General features: G+C 41.7%; 1 protein-coding gene and 1 long non-coding RNA gene across 3 annotated transcripts; one reads left to right on the forward strand and one right to left on the reverse strand.

Annotated features, from left to right (window-relative positions):
* Positions 1–970: 970 nt before the first annotated feature.
* DMP1 (dentin matrix acidic phosphoprotein 1) lies at positions 971–5,750 on the forward strand. The gene is made up of 4 exons (XM_045019412.1): positions 971–1,024; positions 1,137–1,184; positions 2,419–2,769; positions 4,302–5,750. Exons 1-4 carry the CDS (start codon positions 971–973, stop codon positions 5,748–5,750), a joined length of 1,902 nt encoding a protein of 633 aa, XP_044875347.1.
* LOC123371632 lies at positions 2,194–18,538 on the reverse strand. Of its 2 annotated transcripts, none has more exons than XR_006579876.1 (5): positions 18,257–18,538; positions 17,758–17,807; positions 13,127–13,201; positions 8,610–8,790; positions 2,194–2,875 (listed from the first exon to the last, which is right to left on the reverse strand). It is a non-coding gene; the product is annotated as an uncharacterized LOC123371632 (long non-coding RNA). The 2 variants fall into 2 exon arrangements; XR_006579875.1 differs by having other exon boundaries at positions 13,028–13,201.
* Between the last annotated feature and the right edge of the window lie 6,377 nt (positions 18,539–24,915).

Here is a 24,915-nt window from a genome sequence, read left to right on the forward strand (position 1 = left end):
ATTTTTTTTGCCTTGGGGGAAAAAAAATTCCAGGTAATTTGTGACAGACAGTTATGATGTTAGACTATCTCATGCAATAGACTCAGTCTCAGATATATCCTTTTGCACAAAGACACGGTGGAACAGATTCTGCCACCTTTACCCTTGTTGCGCCGCACCTTGCTGCACAATTATTGTGTAGTTAGATGCTACTTAGTGTGAGTCGGGGATGGGAGAATCAGGCTTCCGGTTAGTCTAAAAGAGTGAAAATGTGTTGACTTACCCATTGCAATGTTTATGGTTGATGTTACACAGGTGGGTTTAATTCAGAAATAAAATGATTATTTAAATCCATTCCTAAAATCTGTTCTTCGTGAAGCATTAGACTGATGCAGTGAGACTGGATTTGGCCCCAGTACATAGTTATCCTGTTCCAGAATTTTGTTAGGGTTGCACTGATTGTGTGCAAGGCTCCATGTGATTTTCTGCACTATTAATTTAGGATGAAAATGTAAATGTAAAGACAAAATACCAATAGCAACGGCCAATATTGACCATGATCTGTGGTACTAAACTTTTTAACAGGCTGATTAGCAGCCCTGGGTGACACAGTCATTATGGACTAGCGAATCATAAACTGTTTTTTGCAGTCTGTCATTAAAGTTTAATCAAGAAAAATCTGCACTTCCCCAGGTATCTCCTATTCCACACCAAAATATGAAATTTAACTTAACCTTCCTGGCCCAGCTTCAAAAGCCACTGGAGATGTTGGGTGCCAGACAAGAGCATGTGCTCAGCACTCTGTCCAAATCAGGATCTTTTAAGGTGTCTCAGGTTGGGCACCAATAACCGAGGCATCCAAAATCACTAGGTGCTTTTGAAAATCTGATATGCTGTTATAATCAATCCTGCTGAATTGCAATTAAGAGCATGTGAAAATACTCTTTTGTAACACCCCTACTTCATTGCAGCTACAGACACCATAATCAATATGAAGACAGTACTCCTGTTAATCTCTCTCTGGGCTTTATCCTGTGCTCATCCTGTAAGTACTTATTAGAAAATCATTAAAACTCCTAGCCTCAGCCTTTGAAGCATGCCCAGGACACTCTGCGCCACTTCTGTTCATTCATAAGTTGTCTTGTCAATGTGTTTAGGTGCCCAGCCATCAAAATGCCCATTCTGGAAGCTCCGAAGAACGGGGGGTAAGTTGATTATCAAGAGATTTTCAGAAGACTGTATTTCAGCAAATAGCTTGTGAAACAGTATTGTAAAGCGGAACTGGTCTCTGGTTAATAGCGCTCAAAACAATACTTGATTAAAATAGCTATACACCTCTAGGCTTTGAGTTATAGCCATTTTTTCAAGGTCATTTTAATTCATAATAGTTTCAGCCATTTCTACATACACCTTCCCTGCCCCCCCCCCCTCCATATGTGGAGATAACTAGGTGAGAAATTGCATTACATGCTTTCGGCCACCTCAACTATGTGCTGCCCACTAATCCATCCCCACAGGACTTACTGTAACAATGCAAAGATCTGAACAGCTTCAGAGAGCTGCCATTTGAAATAGGAATGCTGCCAGAGCAATGTTTCCTCATTCACCACCAAATATGAAATTTCTTCCTGGCCTTCCCACAACGTGAGGCACGGGACTGGCACGGTTCAGCCATGGACTAATAACTACTCATTTAGACGTAATAATATCACAGCTTTCAAGTTTGGTATCTTCCAAACCCACAATGCTAGAAATGGGAACGTTGTACCACTGGAAAGAAGAAAGTCCCATCTTCCCAGTGGGGGACAAATCATTTGTTCCTGACTCTGAAAGCTTATACTTTTGTTCGTTCTAAAAAAATTGAACTGGTAGACGCCAAACCTCTTGTGGTTTTGGTTTTCCTGAGCCCAAAAGCCTCCCGTGGTTTCGCAAATCTCTATCAATGAAATTTAAGATTACAACACCAAATAATTTCTGAATATAATTTTTAATGATCCCTTTAAAAAAAAACAGATTAGTTCATTTGAAACGCCAGCTGCATCCATAGCAGCTCTAATAAAAATACTCCTTTATTTTACTCAGACTGAAATGACTTGAGTATAAAAAGTCTCAGAGCATGTCAAAGTGCATGAGCTGTTACTAAAACAGAGCCACCATATACCCATCTCTTTTATCCAATAAAAACCGCAAGATGAAGCATAACCAAATGTTTGGGGTTTCTTGCATAAGGCAAGATGTAGTTCATTAGAAATACATAAAAGCAGTGCAGAGGAACTGGTAATTAAGAGTCTTCATACTGCTTGCCTGACCCAAAGCCAAACAGTAATAAGCAGTTTATTTTACACCAGTGGACACAATGTGGCCCTTACAATGTAATCAGTAAAACTGCAACAAAACATTTGCTTAATCAAAGTCCCTTAATTTTGCCTTTTTGTACAGGACACAATAAGCGAAGAAAGTCTGAATGAGGAGGCAGATTCTGCTGACGATACTTACAGCAGTCCTAAAAGTAGTGCAGAAACTGGAGGAGAGGACTCCAATGCTGATGAGCATGATGACATTGATGAAGAAAACCATGACCCAGCTGTGGTTTCTAGCAGCAGCTCTGAAAGTCATCCAGATGATGTCGATGCCAGGAGCACTCAGGACTATGAAGAACAGGATAGTTTCCGAATTAAGCAGGTTCGGCATAAGAATTGGGCTGATCACGAGGATTCTGGTGACTTTGATGATGTGGAAGAAGTAGATGAAAACAGCCATGGTGATCAATCAACAGAGAAAAACTCTCAGGTAAATGGACATAGCTCTCCGGTATAAGGCTGAGTTTCCTAGCAGATAACATTCTTCTGCCAGTTGTCTGAGCAGAAAAAGTGGTTAGCAGTCTGAATTCAATCCCCTGTAAACACAGGGCTACACATAACACATCCCAGAGAATTTGCCGTAAATTAGCACTGTAATCAGATCAGGCTCTGTTGTCAAGAGACAGAGGATTGTGCTAACTGAGCTGAATTTTGGAGAACAAATTTGGGTTTGGGTAAGTGTATGGGAAATAAAAGAAGAGTATCACTCCTCTGGCTTTGTAATGGGATCAGTGTGTCAATTAAAGACAAACAAATTGGATGTATTTGAAATTCACACAGATGCAAATTTCTTATAGGACAAAATTTGACTACATGGAAAAACATAACCAAAAATATACAATTGTGTAAAATTATATCTGAAATGAAACCCTATCCCTGTTTTTTTTTCACCACTAGATTATAGTCCTTCACGTGAAAAATGTTGTCCAGATAACTAACGGACCTGTGGATATATGGAAACCATTATTTTCTTATATCTTTACTGTCAAAAGCATAAAAACTCAATATTCATCCATGGGTCAGATTTTCAAAAGAGCTCAAGTTCATCAGCTCCCATTTTTAATTGCACAAATGGGCCTGAAATCAGTTACTATAAATTTGAAAACAACACTGGTCAAGATTTTCCAAAGAGTGCAGCACCCAACAGCTACCATGGAGTCCATGGGGAAGTTCTGACTTTTTTTAGAATGGTGCAATGGGCCAGATCACTGCATGTAGTGTTGTGGACCATTACTGTAGCATATTTAGTAGTATCAAGTATCAGAGGGGTAGCCGTGTTAGTCTGAATCTGTAAAAGCAACAAAGAGTCCTGTGGCACCTTATAGACTAACAGACGTATTGGAGCATGAGCTTTTGTGGGTGAATACCCACTTCGTCGGATGCATGTCATATTATAGTAGTTACATTAAGGCATATACAATTACATGTAGAAATGGAACAAACCAAATCCCTGTATCCAAACACCCAGAATTTCAAAAGCTGGATCAGAATTTTGTGGCTTGAGCCATATTATATCACATCATGTTCTATTTATAGTGAGTGTGATGGACCCATGCCATCCCAAACCAAGTAATGCCATAAACCAAAATTCACCCCTTTCCTGCCATAAATCCAATGATGACGCATGTTTTAAACTAGTGGATTACTTGTTTACAGCATCTACATTGAATCCTAGTTGAGCAGCAATTTTTTATCATATTTTTAAGACTCCTAAAATGTTAACTGAAGTAACAATATTGTTTTATTTGGTGGTTTGAAATCTAATTTGTTAGATGTACATTTTAAGGCATACTGGGCCAAATTCTGCTCTCAGCTACACCCATGTAATGTTATGAATGTTGATGCAGTAGCACAGATATAAATGATAGTAGTATTTGGCCTACACAATTTAGTAAAAAAAATCACCTTTGTAAAATACAGCAAGGAAGTGTTTGCAATAATTTCTCTTTGCCACATGTCTAGGAGGATGCAAACGAGATTCCTGCTATTGACAGCAGTGACAATGGAGATAACCATGTCAGGGGCAGCAGAGAATCAAAAGACAAGGATGACTTTGAAAAGGATGGATTTCTTCATCAATCCAACGGCTTTGACTCTAGCAAGGGGGACGAGGAAAGATATTCTCTGACAGATGAGGAAGATGACAGCGGAGATGATATCTTTAATGAAAATAATGAGGAAGAAGTTAAGGGGGCAGACCCTAGATACACTGTTCATCCCACTGAAACAGATGAGCAGAATGCAGTTGTTGATGGAGATCGAGATGGTGAGCATAGAGATACCGCTATTGGGAAAAAAGATAGCAGCAGTAGCAGCAGCAGCAGCAGTAGCAGCAGCGAGAGCAGAGGCTTTGGTAATGGGGAGGTTGCCAGTCGCGGCAGGCATGTCCACAGGAAAGGAAATCGAGGTGACAGTGACAGTGACAGTGCTAGCAGTAGCCAAGAGGAGACTGGTGATTTTGATGATGAAGGAATGCAAGGCGATGACCCATCCATCTTTGAGAGTGAGGGTGGCAATTCCAACATGGTTCATGGTGCTGTTCATTCCAAAGAGAGCAGCCAAGAAACCAGTAGGGAGCACCACTACAGCAAGCGGAAAAGCAGCAGTAAATCACTGAAACATTCCCAGAGCCACGTGTTCCAAACTGGTGACGATACTTCAGAAGAGGATGATAGTGCAGAGCACAATGACAGCAAATCCAAAGAGGACAGCAAGTCCCCAGAAGACAATAGTCACTCTGAAGAACATGTTGCCAGCCGCTCCAGAGAGGATGTCACCAGCCAGTCAAAGGAAAATGTCACCAGCCGCTCCAGGGAGGATGTCTCCAGTCAATCAAGTGAAGAGAGTCAGGAATCCCAAGAAGAAAGTGAGGAAAACTCCAAAGACGTGGATAGCACATCCAATGAACACAGTGGTAGCAAATCTAAAGAAGGGCAGGAAGACAGAGACTCCCCTGAGGATGACAGCAAGACATCAGTAAGTGACAGTGAATCCACAGAAGACACAAGGGACGACAGTAAATCAGAGGAGAAGAGTACATCCACAGAGGACAGCTTGGAATCAGAAGAAGATAAGGACGGACCATCTCACAGTAAATCGGCTGAGAGCAGAAGTGCTTCAAAAGAGAGCAGTAGCAGTGAAGAGGGCAATGCCAGTGATTCGAATGAAGAGGACATCGGTTCTGAAGAACTGCGAGGCCAAGACAGCAAGTCTGCAGAAACTAATGATAGTGAATCTAAAGAAGAGGAAGATAGTGAATCCAGAGAGCGCAGTGCAAGCCAATCATCCAGCCAGGAAGATGACAGTATATCAAGGAGCATGGAAATTGAAAGCAGAAAGCTAGTGCTTGATGTTTATCACAACAAACCCATTGGTGATTACGATGACAATGACTGCCAGGATGGGTATTAAAATATACATTAAAATCCAACTATATATGACTTGTGGGGGGGAGGGAAAATCTTTTAATTTATTTACCATATAGACCAGGGGTGGCCAACCTGAGCCTGAGAAGGAGCCAGAATTTACCAATGTACATTGCCAAAGAGCCACAGTAATATGTCAGCAGCCCTCCATAAACTCCCCCCCCCCACTCCCAGCGCCTCCCACCTACCGATAGTCCCGCTAATCAGCACCTTCCCCTCCCTCTCCGCACCTCCCGATCAGCTGTTTTGTGGCTTGCAGGAGGCTCTGGGAGGGAGTGGGGAGAAGTGAGGGCACGGCAGGCTCGGGGAAGGGGTGGAGTGGGAGCAGGGCCTGTGGCAGAGCCAGGGGTTGAGCAGTGAGCAACCCCCAGCACATTCATAGAATCATAGAATTCAAGATCAGAAGGGACCATTATGATCATCTAGTCTGACCTCCTGCAAGATGCAGGCCACATAAGCCGATCCACCCACTCCTGAACTAATTCTCTCCCTTGACTCTGCTGTTGAATGCTCCAAATCATGATTTAAAGACTTCAAGTAGCAGATAATCCACCAGCAAGCGACCCCTGCCCCATGCTTCGGAGGAAGGCGAAAAACCTCCAGGGCCACTGCCAATCTACCCTGGAGGAAAATTCCTTCCCGACCCCAAATATGGCGATCAGCTGAACCCCGAGCATGCGGGCAAGACTCTCCAGCCAGACCCTCTGGAAAAGGCTAACAATATCCCAACATTGACCCTTTGTACTAATTACCAGTGTGGCACGTTATTGACCTATTGACTAAACCCGTTATCCTATCATACATTGGAAATTTGGCGCCTGTAGCTCCAGCCCCAGAGTCGGTGCCTATTCAAGGAGCCGCATATTAACTTCTGAAGAGCCGCATGTGCTCCGGAGCCACAGGTTGGCCACCCCTGCTATAGACAGTATGAAGGTCAGCTGTTCCTTCTGAGAAATAGTCTGTGAACAATAAGGGTATGACAATATTGTAGGGTTTCACTATTTCAGCTGGTGTTCGCCCAATGTGAAATGAAATGAAAAATGATGCTTTAAATATGAAAAGGATAAATCTAGGTGAGAAGCTGATTTATGATCCTAAAACTGAATTAGTACAAAAAGAGAGAAGCTAAATATTAGTAAGAAGTGTTTGCAAATAAAATAAAATCTTGTATTTTTCGGTGAAGATAAAGCTAGCACAGTGGTGGGTCTACGTTCTCCTATAATTCATTGCATTATGTCCATTAACATTGTTGGGAGTGATGTTTGAGCATTAAGGAGAGAATGGATGCTTAAATTTATTACACAAATATTTGCATCTACAACTTCTATAAATTAATTTGACTACAGTCCAAATGACCTTTAAATTAATTGCCACTACTGCACACAACAAGGAAAGCAGCTAGTCACTGCATGTACAGTGTATGAAGTTTCACTTCACTATGGGACGTACAGAATATTTTGTAATAAATGTACAGAAAATGTGTTGTATTCTTTTGCATTGATGGCATTACTATTTCAATGTTAAAAATAATCCTATTTGACTTCCCTAATTAATATTAAAAACACCAACTAAATAGTCACATGGTTTGAGTTTTTACTATTAGTTATATTAAAATGAAAAATTATTTGGATTCTAACTGCTGTGAGCAGAAACAAAGAGTTTTCTAAACTGATAACTTTAACATATGCAGCATGGCTGACTCAGATGGACGAACCACTTAAGGAAAAATAGCGCTTGATTCTGATCTCACACTGTTTTTATACCAGTGTAAGTCAGTGGAGTCATTTCTGACTTGCTGTCACACCAATGAGATCAGATTCATACCCTGTACGTGTGCTGATTTTGCAGCAGGAGGCCAGCGTTTTGAAGCATCCCTCTTCAAAATGCTACTTTAAAAAAGAGATCCTAGGTGGAATATTATTGCAACATCAGTTAATCATCTTTCTCTAATGCACTATTACCATTCTCAGATGTCCAGCATGTCAGCACTGCAGCCTCCACTAAATGCACTGGGAGTACAGATGTCTCTATGCTAGACCAAACCAAGGACAGTCCTGTATTCAAAGGTGTGCACACATACACATACCATTGACCCTGACTGACCCACCTCTGTTCAGAATTCAATCATTATTATTTAAAAGCTTAGCAATCACATAGGGCAGAAATCTCCTATTGCCAGTACTGGAAGGTAAAAAGACCCGGGGAGCACAACTCTGAACATGACTGAGGATGTGGAGCTTTCTTGGCATGCACCTACATGGGTGTGCTAGGAGCAAGACGAACCTGTGCACAGAAGGTGACAGCCCTTCTAGCTCCTGCTCCCATCCTCTGGTGCTGGGAGGAGGAGGGCGACAGGAGCATTCTGAAGGCTGGGGCAGTGGAGGGAAGGTGGTATGGGGAAGCTGGGAGGAAGGGAGAGTCAAAATGTGGCCACACATTGGTGATGGCAGAAGAAAATGGAGAGAGAAGGGAAAGGGGGGTTAATGAACATGACAAAGGAGAGCTGAGAATGCAGCCGGGTTTTAGTGCTGGTGCAGGAGGTGGGAAAGGAGAACAAACAAAGGGTGCTGAAGCTGGAGGGGAGTTGGAATGAGAGTCTATCTGGGTGCTGGGGTTGCAGGGAGGAGGATTGGGGGCTGAGCTGGACTTGGAGCTGGCAGTGGTGGAAGGGAGTAGGGCGAGGAGGCTGAGAGGTCTGACCAGTCTCTCACCTATCTTCTACTTCAGGACACAAGTGTGGAATCTGGGTTATGGGACTACAAATAGCGTTTTATGGATACCTCTCCAACTACTTTTTGTCTCCTGGTGTAAAAGTTCTTCCACCTCCAATATGTTGGGAACTTACCTCTAGAGCTGTTCCCCAGCTGCAGCATCCTGGCCGAGGGCAGGTTCGGGCAGTCCCTCCCTACTTGCTTTAAACCTATGTTGACATAGCTGTATTCCCAACATCAAATTCTTCACGAAGGGCAAGGAATGCTCCTGTTCAATCCCAGCAGCATGTTCAAGTGTTTGTGGGAGGGGGTCCCCTGCAAATACATGTTGTGGTACCAAAGAACATGGACAGTTAAGCAGCCTTGATGACACTGATCCACAGCAAGCAATTGAATGCAAAGGACCTGCAGGATGGACACATTTCCTAAATGAAAGCACATCAACTGGATTAATTTTGTAATTAGATGTAAAACTCTGAGTTGATCACAGCGCAGATGATGTATCGTGCTTACATGATATTGAAATTCAGTGATTGCTCCAGTTCTGAGACATCCTGAGTCAATCCTCCTTGAGTTCTGGAATTAAATTCAAGTTTCCAGGTGCATGCAGACAGGAATATATGTAAAATACCAGCAGATGAAACTGCATGAATTTTACCTCTAGGTGAAACATCTGTAAACTGTAAAATTACAGACCAGTAATTCAAATCAATCTGCAAATGCAATCTGAATTATGAAAAGCCAATGTCAAATAAAGTAGCTCTTATTTTGTTAACAATGAGCTCACATTACGGGTGGAGTACTGACCCCTTGATATGGGGTTAGTATTTGCTGATTAAGCAGAGCATTTTCGCTATGTAATTTACTTTAAGCTCATACAAAGTGCCATTAAAATCAGTGGGACTATACATATGTTTAAAATCAAGCATGTGCTCAAGTTTTTTGCTGAATTGGGGTATGGAATCTGGGTTACGGGACTACAAACAGAGTTTTATGGATGCCTCGCCAACTACTTTTGTCTCCTGATCTAAAATGATTAAGAAAAAAGGGCCAAATTCTGGAAAAGAATGAAAATACACAGAAACGTCATTGGAATATATGGGGAAAAGTTTGGAAGTGTGAAATATTGGAGCTCCACTGAACACAGATCCACTGGCCATGCCTCTGGTGTGCCAACATTTCTCTGTGCAGGACTGTGTGTAGAGCTCATTGAGATCTGCTGTATAAAGATCAGTGGTTTTCCCCATGTAGTCTCTTGTGAAAAAGTCCCATGGAATTTAACCGAATGTTAAAACATTTGCATAACGTTTTACACCACCATACAGTGAAATTCATGCTCCACTTCAGTCAATGGGAGTGTTGCTATTGACTTCAATGGAGGCAGGATTTAGAATAACAGAATATCAGGGTTGGAAGGGATCTCAGGAGGTCATCTAGTCCAACCCCCTGCTCAAAGCAGGACCAATCCCCAACTAAATCATCCCAGCCAGGGCTTTGTCAAGCCTGACCTTAAAAACCTCTAAGGAAGGAGATTCCACCACCTCCCTAGGTAACCCATTCCAGTGCTTAACCACTCTGAGTGAAAAAGTTTTTCCTAATATCCAACCTAAACCTCCCCGACTGCAATTTGAGACCATTACTCCTTGTTCTGACATCTGCTACCACTGAGAACAGTCTAGAGCCATCTCTTTGAAATCCCCTTTCAGGTAGTTGAAAGCAGCTATCAAATCCCCCCTCATTCTTCTCTTCTGCAGACTAAATAATCCCAGTTTCCCTCAGCCTCTCCTCAGAAGTCATGTGCTCCAGTCCCCTAATCATTTTTGTTGCCCTCTGCTGGACTCTTTCCAATTTTTCCACATCCTCCTTGTAGTGTGAGGCCCAAAACTGGACACAGTACTCCAGATGAGGCCTCACCAATGCAGAATAGAGAGGAATGATCACCTCCCTCGATCAGCTGGCAATGCTCCTATTTATACAGCCCAAAATGCTGTTAGCCTTCTTGGCAACAAGAGCACACTGTTGACTCATACCCAGCTTCTCATCCACTGTAATCCTTAGGTCCTTTTCTGCAGAATTGTTGCCTAGCCACTCAGTCCCTAGTCTGTAGCAGTGCATGGGATTCTTCCATCCTAAGGGCAGGACTCTGCACTTGTCCTTGTTGAACCTTATCATATTTCTTTTGACCCAATCCTCTAATTTGTCTATGTCCCTCTGAATCCTATCCCTACCCTCCACTCCTCACAGTTTAGTGTCATCTGCAAACTTGCTGAGGGTGTAGTCCATGCCATACCCCAGATCATTAATGAAGATATTGAACAAAACTGGCCCCAGGACCAACCCTGGGGGCACTCCGCTTGAAACCGGCTGCCAACTAGACATGGAGCCATTGATCACTACCCATTGAGCCCAATGAGCTAGCCAGCTTTCTATCCACCTTATAGTCCATTCTTCCAGCTCATATGTCTTTAACTTGCTGGCAAGATTTCACCCATAAAGTGTAATAGAGAATTATACCCCATTATAGAATTCTATAGGATGGCTCAAAAATCTATTCTATGAATCTAATTATTTGCTAAATGCAAAATACATTATAAGAGTAATTTTGATACAACCCGAAGTTCTATAGCCTTTAACTCATTAAAAGCACATTCTTTGCTTCAGAATGCTCTGAGTATTTGGGCCTGTGTATGGGGAACACTAACCAATACAGACTAACACGGCTACCCCTCTGATACTAACCAAAAGGAAGAGTGTTTTGTTTAGCTCCACATTGTGTGCGGATGTTGGTCTTTCCTTCTCAAGTTGAATCAAAATCCATCTTCAATTCAATCCAGAGGAGGTTTGAAAACCGCATCTCAATTTTTGTTTGTTTGTTTGTTTTATGAAAGAGATAGAGGGTGTAATCCTGGCTCTGTTGAAGTCAGTGGAAGTCCCATGTCTAGGGGGAAGTGATGTAAAATAGTAGGGGGAAATGATTAGGTACACACAAATAAAACACATGCCTGGTAAATGCTGGAATTCATGCAACATACTATGTACCGGGGGCTGGCTGAAGTTAATGGGAATCTTTCCTCTGACTTTGGCTCAGGCCCTAAGACGCTGGAAAGATTTCTAGGGGGAGTGCAGAGTTCTAACATTAAAGTGATATCTAGGCTTTATGAATTTCTTAGAACAACTTAATGTAAGAAGCCTTAAACTGCAACATAGCAACGAATAAGGACTTTCAACAAGAGATTAATCAGATCAATGGCTAAGGCCTTTTACCTTATAAACTATTTTTTTCTACCAGCAAGCAAGACATTGTGGGCTAGATTCATAAATGGACTTAGGCACCTACCGGCTACTTTAGGTGCTTAAATTCCAAATCAGGCCCCACAAGGATGAACAAAACCCCCACTCAGCTGCCACCAAACCCTAAAAAGTTGTCAGTAAATGTTCCCTAGGAACCTGAGTTTCTGCCTCTGAGTATCTGAACTACAGCCCCACACCAGATGCTTAAGCCCCAGAGTGATGCACAAACCTGGGGAAGATGCATGTTCCTCTGCCTAACTTGCCTGCTGGGCTGAGTCTAGTAAGTGTGCTCAAAGCTCACCTGTCAGATTGGGCCCCTATAGGTGATTTTACCCAAAACAGCCGGGCGGGAAGGGAGGCAGTGGACCTCCCTCATAACTTTTAGCCCAGTGGTGATGGAGCTCACCGGGGATAGGAGTGGCCCTCCCTCCCATTCAGATTCTCCTCTGCCTGAGGGGGAAAGGGATTTGAAGTGGGATCTGGGTGAGTGCAGTAATCCCTGGGTGCTGGGATATTCTGCGATGTGTTCCCTCAGTCTCTCCTGTTAAAGCTGTTCCATTGTGGATATATAATTTAAAAAAGACATTGGTGCAGGGGGGCTGGCTACTCAGTCTCACACCTCCCAGGTGAGTGCTCTAACCACCAAGCCACACAGTCATTCCCATGGCTGCTTTCTCTATGGTCCAATGATTTTTTCCCTTATTGATTCACAATGGAACAGCTTCACCCGGAGAGACTGAGGGCCACCTCCCCTCAGAACATCCCATAACCCAGCGGTTAGAGCACTCACCTGAGAGGGGATAGTTCCCTGTTCAAGCCCTTCTCCCCTCAGGCACTTGAACCCACCCCATGTGAGCAGCCTGGGAGGTGGTCCTCTTTCCCTGCCCCACAAAAGGGAAGGATTGCAGCTGAGACTCCCAAGCACAGGAAGATGTCTCCAGGGACCTACGTGCCTACCTCCAAGGAAGAGGTGGGCCTTAGCACACATCCCATTGGCAATCTTAGGCTAGGAGCTGCCTAGTGTGCTGGCTTTTGTGAATCCCATTGTGAGGCACCAATCTCTCCCTATTCATTGTATAGGGAGCCTAGGTACTGAACCCAGGCTCTGTGAGTCACAATGATTGTCCAGGCACCCAAAAGTTAGGCATCATGGGGATATTGAACGTCACCGTGCCTAAGTTTCTTTGTGACTCTAGCCCTAACTCTTTTACCTAGCATACAGACTGTTTATTTCTTCATCTTTATATAACAAAATACATACCATTAGTCCAGTGGGTTTGTATTAGATGCACAGTAGACAGACCTTGACTTACTCATATGTTTTGGCAATGAGGAATTATTAGTGGACAGATGTACTCACACAGATGCATGCTGATACAATGGCATTTAAATTCCTCTGGAGCCAGTGGTATGTCTGCTGGGAGTTGGAATAGATCTACAAATTAAAGGCCCAGAAAGGAAGTTAATTCAATTTTAACTATTTATAGCAAGAAAAATGATACTTAATTTGTGAACTCAAATACTCTCTCGAGCATTGAAAAAGCTCTTAATTGACTTTCTGGTTTTAGAGGATCTGACTTTTTATTTACGAACTAATCAAAAGAGACTCATCGATAAGTGGTGGCAAGTAATTAAGCATGTAGCTCAAGATACATGCTGTGTAACTGTATTAAAAACCACAAAATGTTTAAAAACCTTGAAAAATGAAAAAAATATTGATTCGGTGAAACCATTGAATTCAGCCCACTTTTTAGCATTGTTATTTAGAAATATGTCAGTGTAGGAAATTGCATTGTGATTTCTCAGATACCCAGCAAGTGGCACTGCTGTTCAGATCAAATGATGCAGCCCCAGCAAGCACACTGAGTTGAGTTTATAGGCCTACTGCGTAAACACCTTCAACAAGCCTGGGCAAAATGATACAATGAAAGGAATGGTAGAGGAATCGGGTTCTGAATTCCTCCCAAATGTATGTAATAATTGCATTAATAAAGAAATGAGTCTAACCTCCCAGGAATTCTAAATCAGCAACAGGGTATGCAGGACCTATTCAGTTTCCTAATTAAAATGCCCAACCTGACACAAAGCAACCTTAGGACCGGGGAATTGCAAAAGGTGCTTAAAACTACTGTGTCATACACACACATACATGACTACCACTCAGCACTCATGAGCTGGACCTAAAAATTGGGCCCAAAGTATTTGGATGTTTGAAAAAAAGTAGTAAGTTTCTGTCCTCTGCCTCATCTTTTCCCTCTGTTCCTTCAAGGTGCCCAGATAATACAGTGACTGGTGACAGTATAAAGCTCTAAGGTAGAATATGATTTAGTGGACAGAACACTTACTAATATCATTTATCTAGGACTTACAACAGCCCTTGGAAATAGATAAATATCATTTCTTCATTTTATCCATGGAGCAAGCGAGACCCAGAGAGGCTAAGTGTTGTGCCTACGCTCACATAGCAATTTAGTTTCAGAACAGAACCACTACTAGAACCTAGGGTGGAATCCTGGTTCTGTTTCAGTCAGTGGGAGTTTTACCCCAAGTCCTTTGCCTTTAGGTCCTAGTGTCTCCAAGCAACTCAAACAAAATCTCCAGGCTCGACTCCGTTCTTATTTCTACACTTGTACGTCGGGAATAATTCCCACTGAAGTGAGTGGAGTTATATCAGTGTGACAACAGAATCAAGCCCTAAATCTCAGTCTTCCATCTAAAATGGGGATAATAATGGCAAACCTCCCAATCTCTAAAACAGGGATAATATTTGCCTCTCCAGGGTACAGTGGGAAAACTAGATTGTTTGCACTTTGCTTTGAATAAGAAAAGCGATAAGTACCCCATAAATTATTGCAAGACACTACTGAAAGAGCATTAACTTTGATCTGCTGCTTTATTTGGATTTCCACAATATCTCACTATCTGTTTTTATACACGAGGATACAGCTTTGAGGATCTGCACCATCAACTGAAGATAGCAGAGCCTATGCTGAATACCTACCGATGAGAACTGTGCTAAAGTCATGCTTCTTTTTCATCCATATCCACCTATATTCTGAGAATAACATTAACTGTTTCATAAATGACAAAAAAAGAGAGTTTAATAAAACCACTGAAGTTTTGTGGCTGTCTTTTTGAAACCTTTATACTTCATGAATTTGTGAGCAGGTTCAAGAAACCAACATGCTCTCATCCAGAAGAATGAGAAGAAGAAGAATAGCCATTTTTGCAAAACTATTGAAGGAGTGCTGAAAAGCACCCTAGCATGATTGTTGGAAATATTTGTTAAAGATTTCATTAGGAAGATTGAAGGATGGTAGCAAAATACACACCTCAGTATGCTACTGCTCTGTTTTGATAACCAATGGGCCAATGCTACATCTGTAACATAGGGGTAATGATACTCACCTCCTTAGGAAAGTGCTTTGAGATATACTGATGAAAAGTGCTATTTAAAAACTAGGTATTATTACCAGCCTTATTACTACTTAGCATAGCACTGATTGCTAGGAGTGTCCCACTGAAGTTTACTTTTTATTTCCTTGCTTAAAAGCTACTTTTGACTTCAGTGGAACTACTCAGGCTAGTCAGCACTACTCCCAGTAGTCCACACCTGGCAGGAAGTGCTTGCAGAATCCAGTACAAAAGTCCTTCACGAAGACATGTACTGTATTTGAAAAAAAGTTACATCCTTTAATGTTGGCAAAGGGCTGTGGCAGCCAGTCAGATCACTCTGTGTCAACAGTCATGTGACAAGTTATGACTATTACTGTAAAAAAAAAACCTTTACAAAGGGATATAAGACATATGCTTTATATGACACCTGTGACTGTCCTAGGGATCTTGGGAACAGAACCATATTTGGATACTATGGGGCATTAAGGATAAAACATTGGGCTGGACTCTTTATATCCTCCTGCCTCCCTGATTCCTCACTCCTGGAGGACTGAGGTAGAGGTGAGTTGTATACCTTGCCTGCCAGCCCAAAGCTAGCAGAACAGCTCAGCCATGTGCTTTAGAAATGAGATTATGCAATTAGATAAAAGGTCATTTCTCTCCTACTGCTCCCAAAATCTAAAGGAGTTTCCATCTTTTGGGCTTGGTTTCCTCTCATATACACTGGTGTAACTCCATTGATTGCCACAAAGTTCCTGCTTGTTTGCACCAATGGGAGAGGAGACTCAAGTCCTTTAGGTCAAATCCTATAGTCCTGACTATTCTTTCTTCAGGCAACACCGTCTACCATCGCCATGACCTGCGGTGGATGGTTTGCTTGAATGAGGATTCGGCCCCTTATTTACAGACAGCAAATGTATGCCACACTCTTGTAATCAAATCAGACCTCTCTGGGCTGTGCTGTGCAAACTTGTGCTGTGCAGAATAATTCAATTAAACTCAACAGTCCCATTGGATCCCATTGTGGGACTGGGGCTTAATTGCTCCACAGTGTATTCAGACTTTGGAATATTAACTACCTCTGCTACCGCCTCTTACAAAGCAAACGTCCCACCACAATTCTACGTCCTTTCTTGCTCTCTGAAGAAGAATCAAAGATTAACCCTTTTGTTTGCACCCGTTTTCAGATGCAGGTTTCAATCAAAGAAGAAATAACTGTGTAATGATTAAAATGACAGAACACAACAAGTTTGGCAAGATAGTTAAAGCATTTCAGAAGTTTGCTCGACTTCCATTTTTCACTTGAGATAGCTGAATAATGGGAACATTTTTTGAGAAAATTTGGTCTTTTCTTGTGGAAATGCAAAGATGTTCTACTAGCTCCATAGCTGGTCAAAATGTAGGATGCTGGTTTTGTGGAGAAAAGTGGATAACTTTTTTTCCGCTGAAGAATTTTGAATTGTTTTGACCAGCTCTATTTTTTAATGGCTCTCACGAAACCGTTAATTTAATCCATCCAGGGTAACCGACATAGGGTCAATAGCAAAAACTCCATGGACTCCAGTGGGAACAGGACTGGGCCCTGCTCTTTAAAAATGTAAGATTTGTTTTCCCCCCCAAGAGCTAAATACCATTATTACTGTGGCATATTGATCTCAGGGAGCGGAGCAGGAGACGCAGCGACTCTCTGTGGTGACTATACCACAGTAATGAAGTCACACCAAAATGGCAGGGTGCACGGTAACCAGCTTCCCCACCTGTGTCATTGCCTCTCATCTAACACTTACGCTTTTTTTCAGGTTACATCTGAAATGGAGAACACTGAGCAGCTCCTTTCTGGTGCGCGGGGCTCTAAATATGGTCCAAGTACCACAATACTGTGGTCAAATCAAAATGCCAGTTTTCAAACTGAGCTTTATTGCCCTTGGTCACCTTTCTGCTTCCCTACCATAGCTGGAACTGTATTTTTAGGAGCCAGGAATGTGGCCAGATAAAATTAAATGGGGATGAGTAACTTTCAAACTGATTTAGCACACACCGAGACTGTCACATACGCCCCGTTCCCCCACTGAGGGCTCTATTTTTTTCTTACATAATAGCACAGGCTTGTGGTCATCATCAAAAAATAGGGAAAGGGTTTTTGAACTTTTTTTATTTTTAAAAACGTGGTCACTTTCTCTTTTTTTCCTGTAACCCAGAGCTATATTTTCAGAACACCACAGGAATGCAGTTTAAAAAACCAACAACTTGATTTCAATTTTTTTTAAAGACCTCTCCCTATTACACCTCTGTTTACTGTGCCTTTAAATCCGCAGCAGGAGGGCCTGAAAAAAAGAGCTAGGCAGAAGCTCTACAGTGAAGCAGGAAAAGATACAGTACCTTCATGTAGGGTGACCAGACAGCAAATGTGAAAAATCGGGATGGGGGTGGGGGGTAATAGGAGCCTATATGAGAGAGAGACCCAAAAATCAGGACTGTCCCTATAAAATCAGGACACCTGGTCACCCTACCTTCATGAGCAATACTCTTTTCCTTATTAGAATAAAGTTCCTTGTACAGTATTGGAAGAAAGTGACTCTTTTTATGATTTCTTACCATTGTCACATGACGCTCCTCAGTCTATGTTCAGAGACCATTTCCTCCCCCTGTAAATAACAAGTAAAATGAAGTTATTTATATAGGAAATATTCAAGACTATTTCACCCTCTACCACCTTTTCTCTCCACTATAAGAAGGTGTAATAAGATCTTCCAAAGATCTTCCAAAGTTGCTATTTATTGTATTTATTTTAACGTTATTAAACTCTATTTTAATATTGGCAAAAGAGCACACTTCTGACCAGGCTGTAAATGAAACACAAAGAGATCTTTCTCCTTCATTGCCCTGCTAATCTCTCTAACCCTTGCCAGATATTCACCAAGAGCCGCATTCTGTATTCATGACTCACACACACTTTAGGCAACCCAAAATGTTCAAAAATAAGAAGTCAGGTCCAAAATCATAAGATTGGCTTAAAAATCTTTTTTTTTTTTAAAGAAAATCTGAGGTTCTTTAACTTTGCTTTCGTGTTATTGAGCCTTTAAGGTGAACTCACTTCATGTTTTCAAGCTTTTCACCTCTGTTATGAGGGAGTAGAAACTACTACTACTACTGTGCTTTTTTCATTTTAAATGAACACTGAGAGTCTCATGTAACCTCCTGATTCAAGCAGTTGGGGCTCCAAGAAAAACAGCAAACATTGCAAGACTCATGATGAAGTTGCGAGCGTTGGCAACACAACACGTGAGTAAGCTTTGCTCACAGAAGCAGCCCCATTGGGTCCAGTAGGACTATTCACCCAAGTAAAGATTGCAGGATCAAGCCCAAAATAGGCAGCCCCCCGTTCTTCCCCTCAGAAAAACTGCAGCTGAAGCCCAACTGCTCACTTGTCATTAAGTTAAGCATGGACTTCAGTGCTCTACTGAGTCAGGGCCTTTAAGCACAAATCACAAATAAATGTAGGGTGACCAGATGTCCCAATTTTTATAGGGACAGTCCCAATTTTGGGGGCTTTTTCTTATATAGGTACCTATTACCTCCACCCCCGTCCCGATTTTTCACACTTGCCCTTTGGTCACCCGAAACAAATGCTAACAAAGCTCTCTAGTAATTGAAGCAATATGGCTAGCTGCACTTTTGACCTCTCTCTCTCTCTCTCTCTGGTCTTCAGAGTGACAGTCCACTTCAAGGTAGAATTCTCCCACTCTTAGGGTACGTCTTCACTACCGGCCATATCGGCGGGTAGCAATTGATTTTTCAGGATCAATATATCGCGTCTCATCTAGACGCGATATATCGATCCCCGAACGCGCTCCTGTCAACTCCAGAACTCCACCAACGTGAACGGCGGTAGCGGAGTCGACATGGGGAGCCGCAGACGTCGATCCCGCGCCGTGAGGACGGTAAGTAATTCGATCTAAGATACTTCGACTTCAGCTACGCTATTCACGTAGCTGAAGTTGCGTATCTTAGATCGATCCCCCCCCTAGTGTAGACTTGCCCTCTGACTAGGTCCTAGCTACCTCTGTACCAATCGTGATTACTCAGCAGGCCTGAGTGGCTTTGGCATCTGCAAGTCTTCTCTTTGGGAGCTTTGACCAGTGGTGAATAAAGTGACTCAAACCAGCCTTTAAAAAAAAAAAAAAAAGGTATTGTTTAATCTTAATAGCAGAATCCCAGTATGACAAGAAAAGGGCTTTTAACACAATAAACAGTCTACATCCATATTTGTCTTACCTGAAGTTTAGGTAGGCCTTGCTTTACCTCGGATACCCCCACCTCTGGGAAGTGGAATTTGGCCTGCTTTGCAGCAGTTTCTGCTCCTCTATCTCACCCCAGTGCCTTTGGGGGCTGAGTTTTGTCCACTCTAAAGTTTGTTTCCCTAGCTTCCCCCCTCCCCAAGTCCAGGTGTTGAACTCAGCATGGTCAGAGGCAAACTTCAACGGGAATGACACCTTCATTATCTTTTTTAAGTAATGGAACTATCTGAAGTGACTGTGTGCTTTCCTGCCTATAAGCAATTAGCTGCTGTTGGAATTAAGCCTTTCGAGCCCTATAGCCAACACCACAATAACAATCAGCCAGAAGGAGTTTATAAGATTCATAAAACATTTCAGGCACTTCCTTTGCAATATGCACTTTCTATTTCATTCTCAGGGCTGTCTCTCTCTGATCAGGGCAGGCTGACAAGAACTTCTATTGATGTCAGTGGGAGTTCTGCATTAAGCAAACACGGAATATCAATGGCAGCACATGGCCCTAAATGAAGACACAATTGAAAGAGTATAGTGCAGCTCCGTCATGCAGAGGCCACTCAGGGTACGTCTACACTGCAACGAAATACCTGTGGCTGGCCTCTGTTAGCTGACTGGGGCTTATGGGGCTCGGGCTGTGGGACTATAAAATTACAGTGTAATTTGGGGCTGGAGCCTGAGCCCGAATGCCTACGCTGCATTTTTATAGCCTCCCAGCCTGAGCCTCACGAGCCCAAATCAGCTGACCCAGGCCATCTGCAGGCGTTATATCACAGCACTGACATACCCTCTGTGCCTTTGCACTGCCTAATTGGGTTGGGTTTTTTCTGCCTGCTGTGTTTGATAGCAGCATATTTTTAATTAAACTGAGGGGCTGAAACAGTAGCCGAGTCTTTTCTGTTTGGAACTGGCAGATTGTGCCTTTGCAACTTTTGATTCAACAGGGGTCAGGTGAGAAGCTGCAAAGTATGAAACTTGGGGGTCAGCGTGATCCAGCTCTGCTCTATTCCCACCGCCTCCTTAAAGCTCAGTCCAGTTTCTGAGACAGACAAAGGAAGATGAGCTGACTGCAGATTGCAGCACCATGTTTTGGGGAAATGAAGCCCCACAGGGCTGGCATTCACAATCCGGGCCAGATTTTTCAAAAAAGCTCAGCACCCACTTAGGCAGTGAAGCAAGTGGGCAGATTTTCGGACTGAGCTCAGCACATTGGGAGACTGAGTACTTTTGTAAATCTGGCTGTAAGTGTCACAGTGTGAGCTGCTGGGTGCTGAACTCCTGAAAATCTGCCCCGTAATCCCTAGTGTGTGGTTGCTGGGAATCTGCAGGGACTGATTTGCTGCCAACTGCTGCAAATGGACTCTGCAAGGTCTGGCTTCTGTGGCTAAAAATTACTGGAGATTTTGCTTAATGACACACAGATCATCACAATAGGAGAGTGGTCTCTAGTTGTCCATTGGTGAATGTGGATTTCTGTCCCTTTAACCTCAGTGTAGCGGCACTGCTTTTAGGAATGCTGTCCCAAACACTGGGATATGCTGTTAAGTATGTAAAAGTGCAGGTGTGAAGACAACTTCCCTACCCTATCATCAGCAATTACCCCCATATTAATAGGGACTCAGTTCTTTATCATTCACTTATGCCACGCAGTATGTAATGTTAACAGATTTAAAGATGTTAAATAGGCAAAAATAGCATGAAGTTCTTCATGAAAAACCACTTCAATGGTCATAAATAATTTTAGAGGCGGGCTATCGATTTGTTTTTGTGGTGTTATTTCCTCTAAGCCACCACATCCACACCCTTGAGTGAATGCTGGTGGGACATCTGTGCCCACATTATTTGACATATGGAAAAAACAACTTGAAATATTTGCAAACAGCTCTATTTTTGTTAAAAGTTTGTGTTTGTACGTTATGTTTCAGGACTAATTTTGTTATTACTTTATCTAGCAAACATAGTACCTGATGCTTTAGGCAGGAATGCAGGATGCATATATATTTTTCAATATTTTTCTAACTTTTTAGGTGGGTTTTTTTTTCCTTGTAAATATAATTGAATACAGTGATTTAGCCAGAAATAGTATCTGGGAATTTAAAGGGACATCGGTTGATGTTGATTTTGAAAAAACAAGAGTTTACAAAAGTTTAAACCAAGAGAAATATTTCCATTACTTTTTTGTCGGTTCCAATGGGGAAAGCTACTTTAAACAAATAACCCCTCCTTTGACATGTTTGCAACTCAATCATTACAGCACTGTGCAAACCTATGACAGCCAGAAAGTGAAACCTGAACAGAAATAGAGGTGAAACTGACCAGCTTATTTTCACTGCCTAAACTGAAGGGGGAGGGGGAACACAATAGCATAAAAGGTGCCGTTTTAATTCAATATCTGCTTTATTATTAACAAAGGTAAATACATTTGCTTTTTTAAAAATATTGATTTATTTTAGAGAGACAAGGTAGCTGAGGTAATATCTCCTGTTGGTGGAAGGGTCAAGCTTTCACTTACAGAATTTGGTCCACTAAAAAAAGATTACCTCACCTACCTTGTCTCTCTCATATCCTGGGACCAATACAGCTACGACAACACTGCATGCAACCATTGATTTATTTTAGGCATTTCTATTGAGCTCATCACCAGTGATTCTTTGCACATTTACACTGGTGTAAATCAGGAGTGATTCCACTGAAATCAACAGACTCACACTGGTGTAAAAATGGAGTAAGCGCAAGGAGAATCAGGCTCCAGGATTTTTAACTTGTGAGTGTCCCTTTAACCTAAAAAGCGATGTGATGTTGCAAACAGAGGAGCTTATCATGTACATTTCATTGATTTATGTTTATTTGCTTAACCCAGTTTAATCCTCCTCCCAAATTTAGTGTGTATGTTTGTGTGTAAGTATCTTGTAAGATCCCAGAAAACACAGTACTGAGCCCTATCATTTTTTTATCATACTGCCTGTGCTGTCTTCCTGCTTTCTAAAACTGTGCATCCCAGACATGTTTGGTCTAGTATTTATTTCTGCCAAGAGGTTGGGGGTGAGGAGACATGTTAAGAATAGGAGGGACTTTTTTTTTTGCCTTGCTCTGCAAAATACTACATAGAGTAAATGCATTTCCTTTGTTGAAGCAGATAAGTTATGACTTCTTAACATAGGTTTTGACTACAATAGAATATAATCAACGAACTGCTGAATAAAAAAGTCATTTGTGTATAGTCATATACAGTGATATAGTCAAAGAGTCCCATTGCTGCAAGCATTTTATACATAGCTGGAACTTTTCTGACTTCAGATAAAAGAGGTCTGCTTTTCACCAGGGAGGTCTGGTTCTTACTTAACTTTACATACATCTCTGTTTTCCTCATAGTAGAAAAACAGTTGCACTATGCCCCAGATAAAAAGTCAACAGAACTGATTATTTGAAAAACAACAGACTTCTTATTTCACGTATTTCGAAAGACCCAATCATGTAGCCTGCATGATATAATCAAATATTCAAAGGGTGGCATCTAACATTCACCTGTAAACTTTGTACATGCATCAGTTGCACTAGCAAACCCTGAATTTGCTTGCACAGATGGAGAACTGCACATTAAAAGTGGTGCTTACGCGAGCACTTGAGAGCTGTGCACTCAGAAATGAAGGATTGCCTTGAGCTGCCTCATAAAAAGTTTTTTTTGACCAGAAAGATCTTTCTGAAAGAAATGAAAATTCTTATAGAAAATTTTAGTTTCCTTCCAAGTTTTTTTGTTTGTTTGACAGAAACCAGATTATTTTCAAAGCCCAGACTTTTTAAAAAAATGTTTCAATAAGTGTTTGGGTTTTTGGTTTTTTTGGGGGGGAGGAGAGGAGTTCCCGGCTTTCCCCTTCTCTTAAACAAAAAAAATTGGAGAAGAAAAAACCCTCAAAGACAAACATTTTATGAAAAACAAAAAAAATTATCAACATTTCAAAAAACAAATTAAAAATCATTTTTTCTTAAGTCACTTGGGTGCTTTGGAAAAATCTCACCCTTACGTTTGTAAATATGGATTTAGGAGTCTATCTTTAGGCTCCTTATTTTTGAAAATTTTGGCTTACATGCTTTAATCCAACACAAGGTCTACATTCCACTCAGTGATGCACAGACCTTGTGATTATTCTTTGTACAAGAATGAATGTCACCAGTACTAAGTATAATGAAGATTGCTGGGCCAAATTTATGCCTGATGCAAACTGGCAGCGGGTTTAATCTGTGAGTGAATTTTATTCTTTGCAGTTTTGAAACATAAAATGTATGGTAAATTTGCTGCTTCCCACAATTATTTTCATAATAGCAGAGTTACTAAGTGGTTTGCCACCCATGTTATTATATCTAAAATACAAGGTAGACGAGAACCACAGGTTTTTTTAGCATAAGTGATTAAATCTCTACAAACAAGCACAAAGTTTATAACTGAACAGTGACAACAGCCCTCTCCCATTTGAAAACCTGCTCTGCCTCTGCCTGGAAAGCACTCGTTAATTTTATTATGGCCTGGATTCTTTCCAAACTGTCATTTTTCAATAGCATAATGACTACTTTAATTTTAGGGTGCTTATTATATGTGAACATGTATATGCATAATGTGCAAAACTATTTTTTCCAAGGTTAATGTCAGCTTAGCAATTTTATGTCTGACCTAGGCGCAAGGGATACATTTACCAGGCAAATGGCATATGCCCGTCGCCTTGTCTATTCAGAAAATTTGGGTTGTGTAAATCAAAATGCAGTTTAGTCAGAAATGTGACTATATTAAAACAGTATTGGAAGTACTGGAGAAATGGGAGTTTTATGCCTACGGCACTGGGCTTAGAATCAAAACAGCGGGGTTCAATTTCTGGCTCTGCCACAGATTTCCTTGTGACCTTGGACAAGTTGCTTAATCTCTCTGAGCCTGATCCACAGTCCATTGAAGTCAGTGAGTGTCTTTCCATTGGCTTTAATGAGCTTTGTTCTCCATTTGTAAACCAGGGATAATATTTCCTTTCTCTGAGCCATTGCCTGTTTTGTCTATTTAGCTTGTAGGCTCAGGGACTCTCTCTTACTAGGCGTACTACACTTAGCAGATGGAGGCCTGAAGGCATTACTGGAATATAAATAATAATTCTTACTTAACATATATTCTCCTTGTGTAGCCCCAAGTCGTAGCTTACAGTAATTGTCAAACACGTTCTTCACTCCCGTAAGGAATACAGAGACAATGCAACTGCTTTGTCTCTGTATCTTTCAGGTAGATTCAATTCAACAAAACTCTTAGAAACCTCTAATATTCTATTTTAAAATGAAAAACCTTTTCAAGAATCCTGTCCTAATACAAAACAAAACACCAAGGCTGGAAATCTCACCCTCTGGATATCAATGGCAGTTTTATCGGTGAGGCCAGCATTTCACCCCATATTCTGCTCTCCTGTACGCTAACGCTGCCCCCATTAAA

The sequence above is a fragment of the Mauremys mutica genome, chromosome 5, assembly GCF_020497125.1.
Source record: "Mauremys mutica isolate MM-2020 ecotype Southern chromosome 5, ASM2049712v1, whole genome shotgun sequence".
Classification (NCBI taxonomy): Eukaryota; Metazoa; Chordata; order Testudines; family Geoemydidae; genus Mauremys; species Mauremys mutica.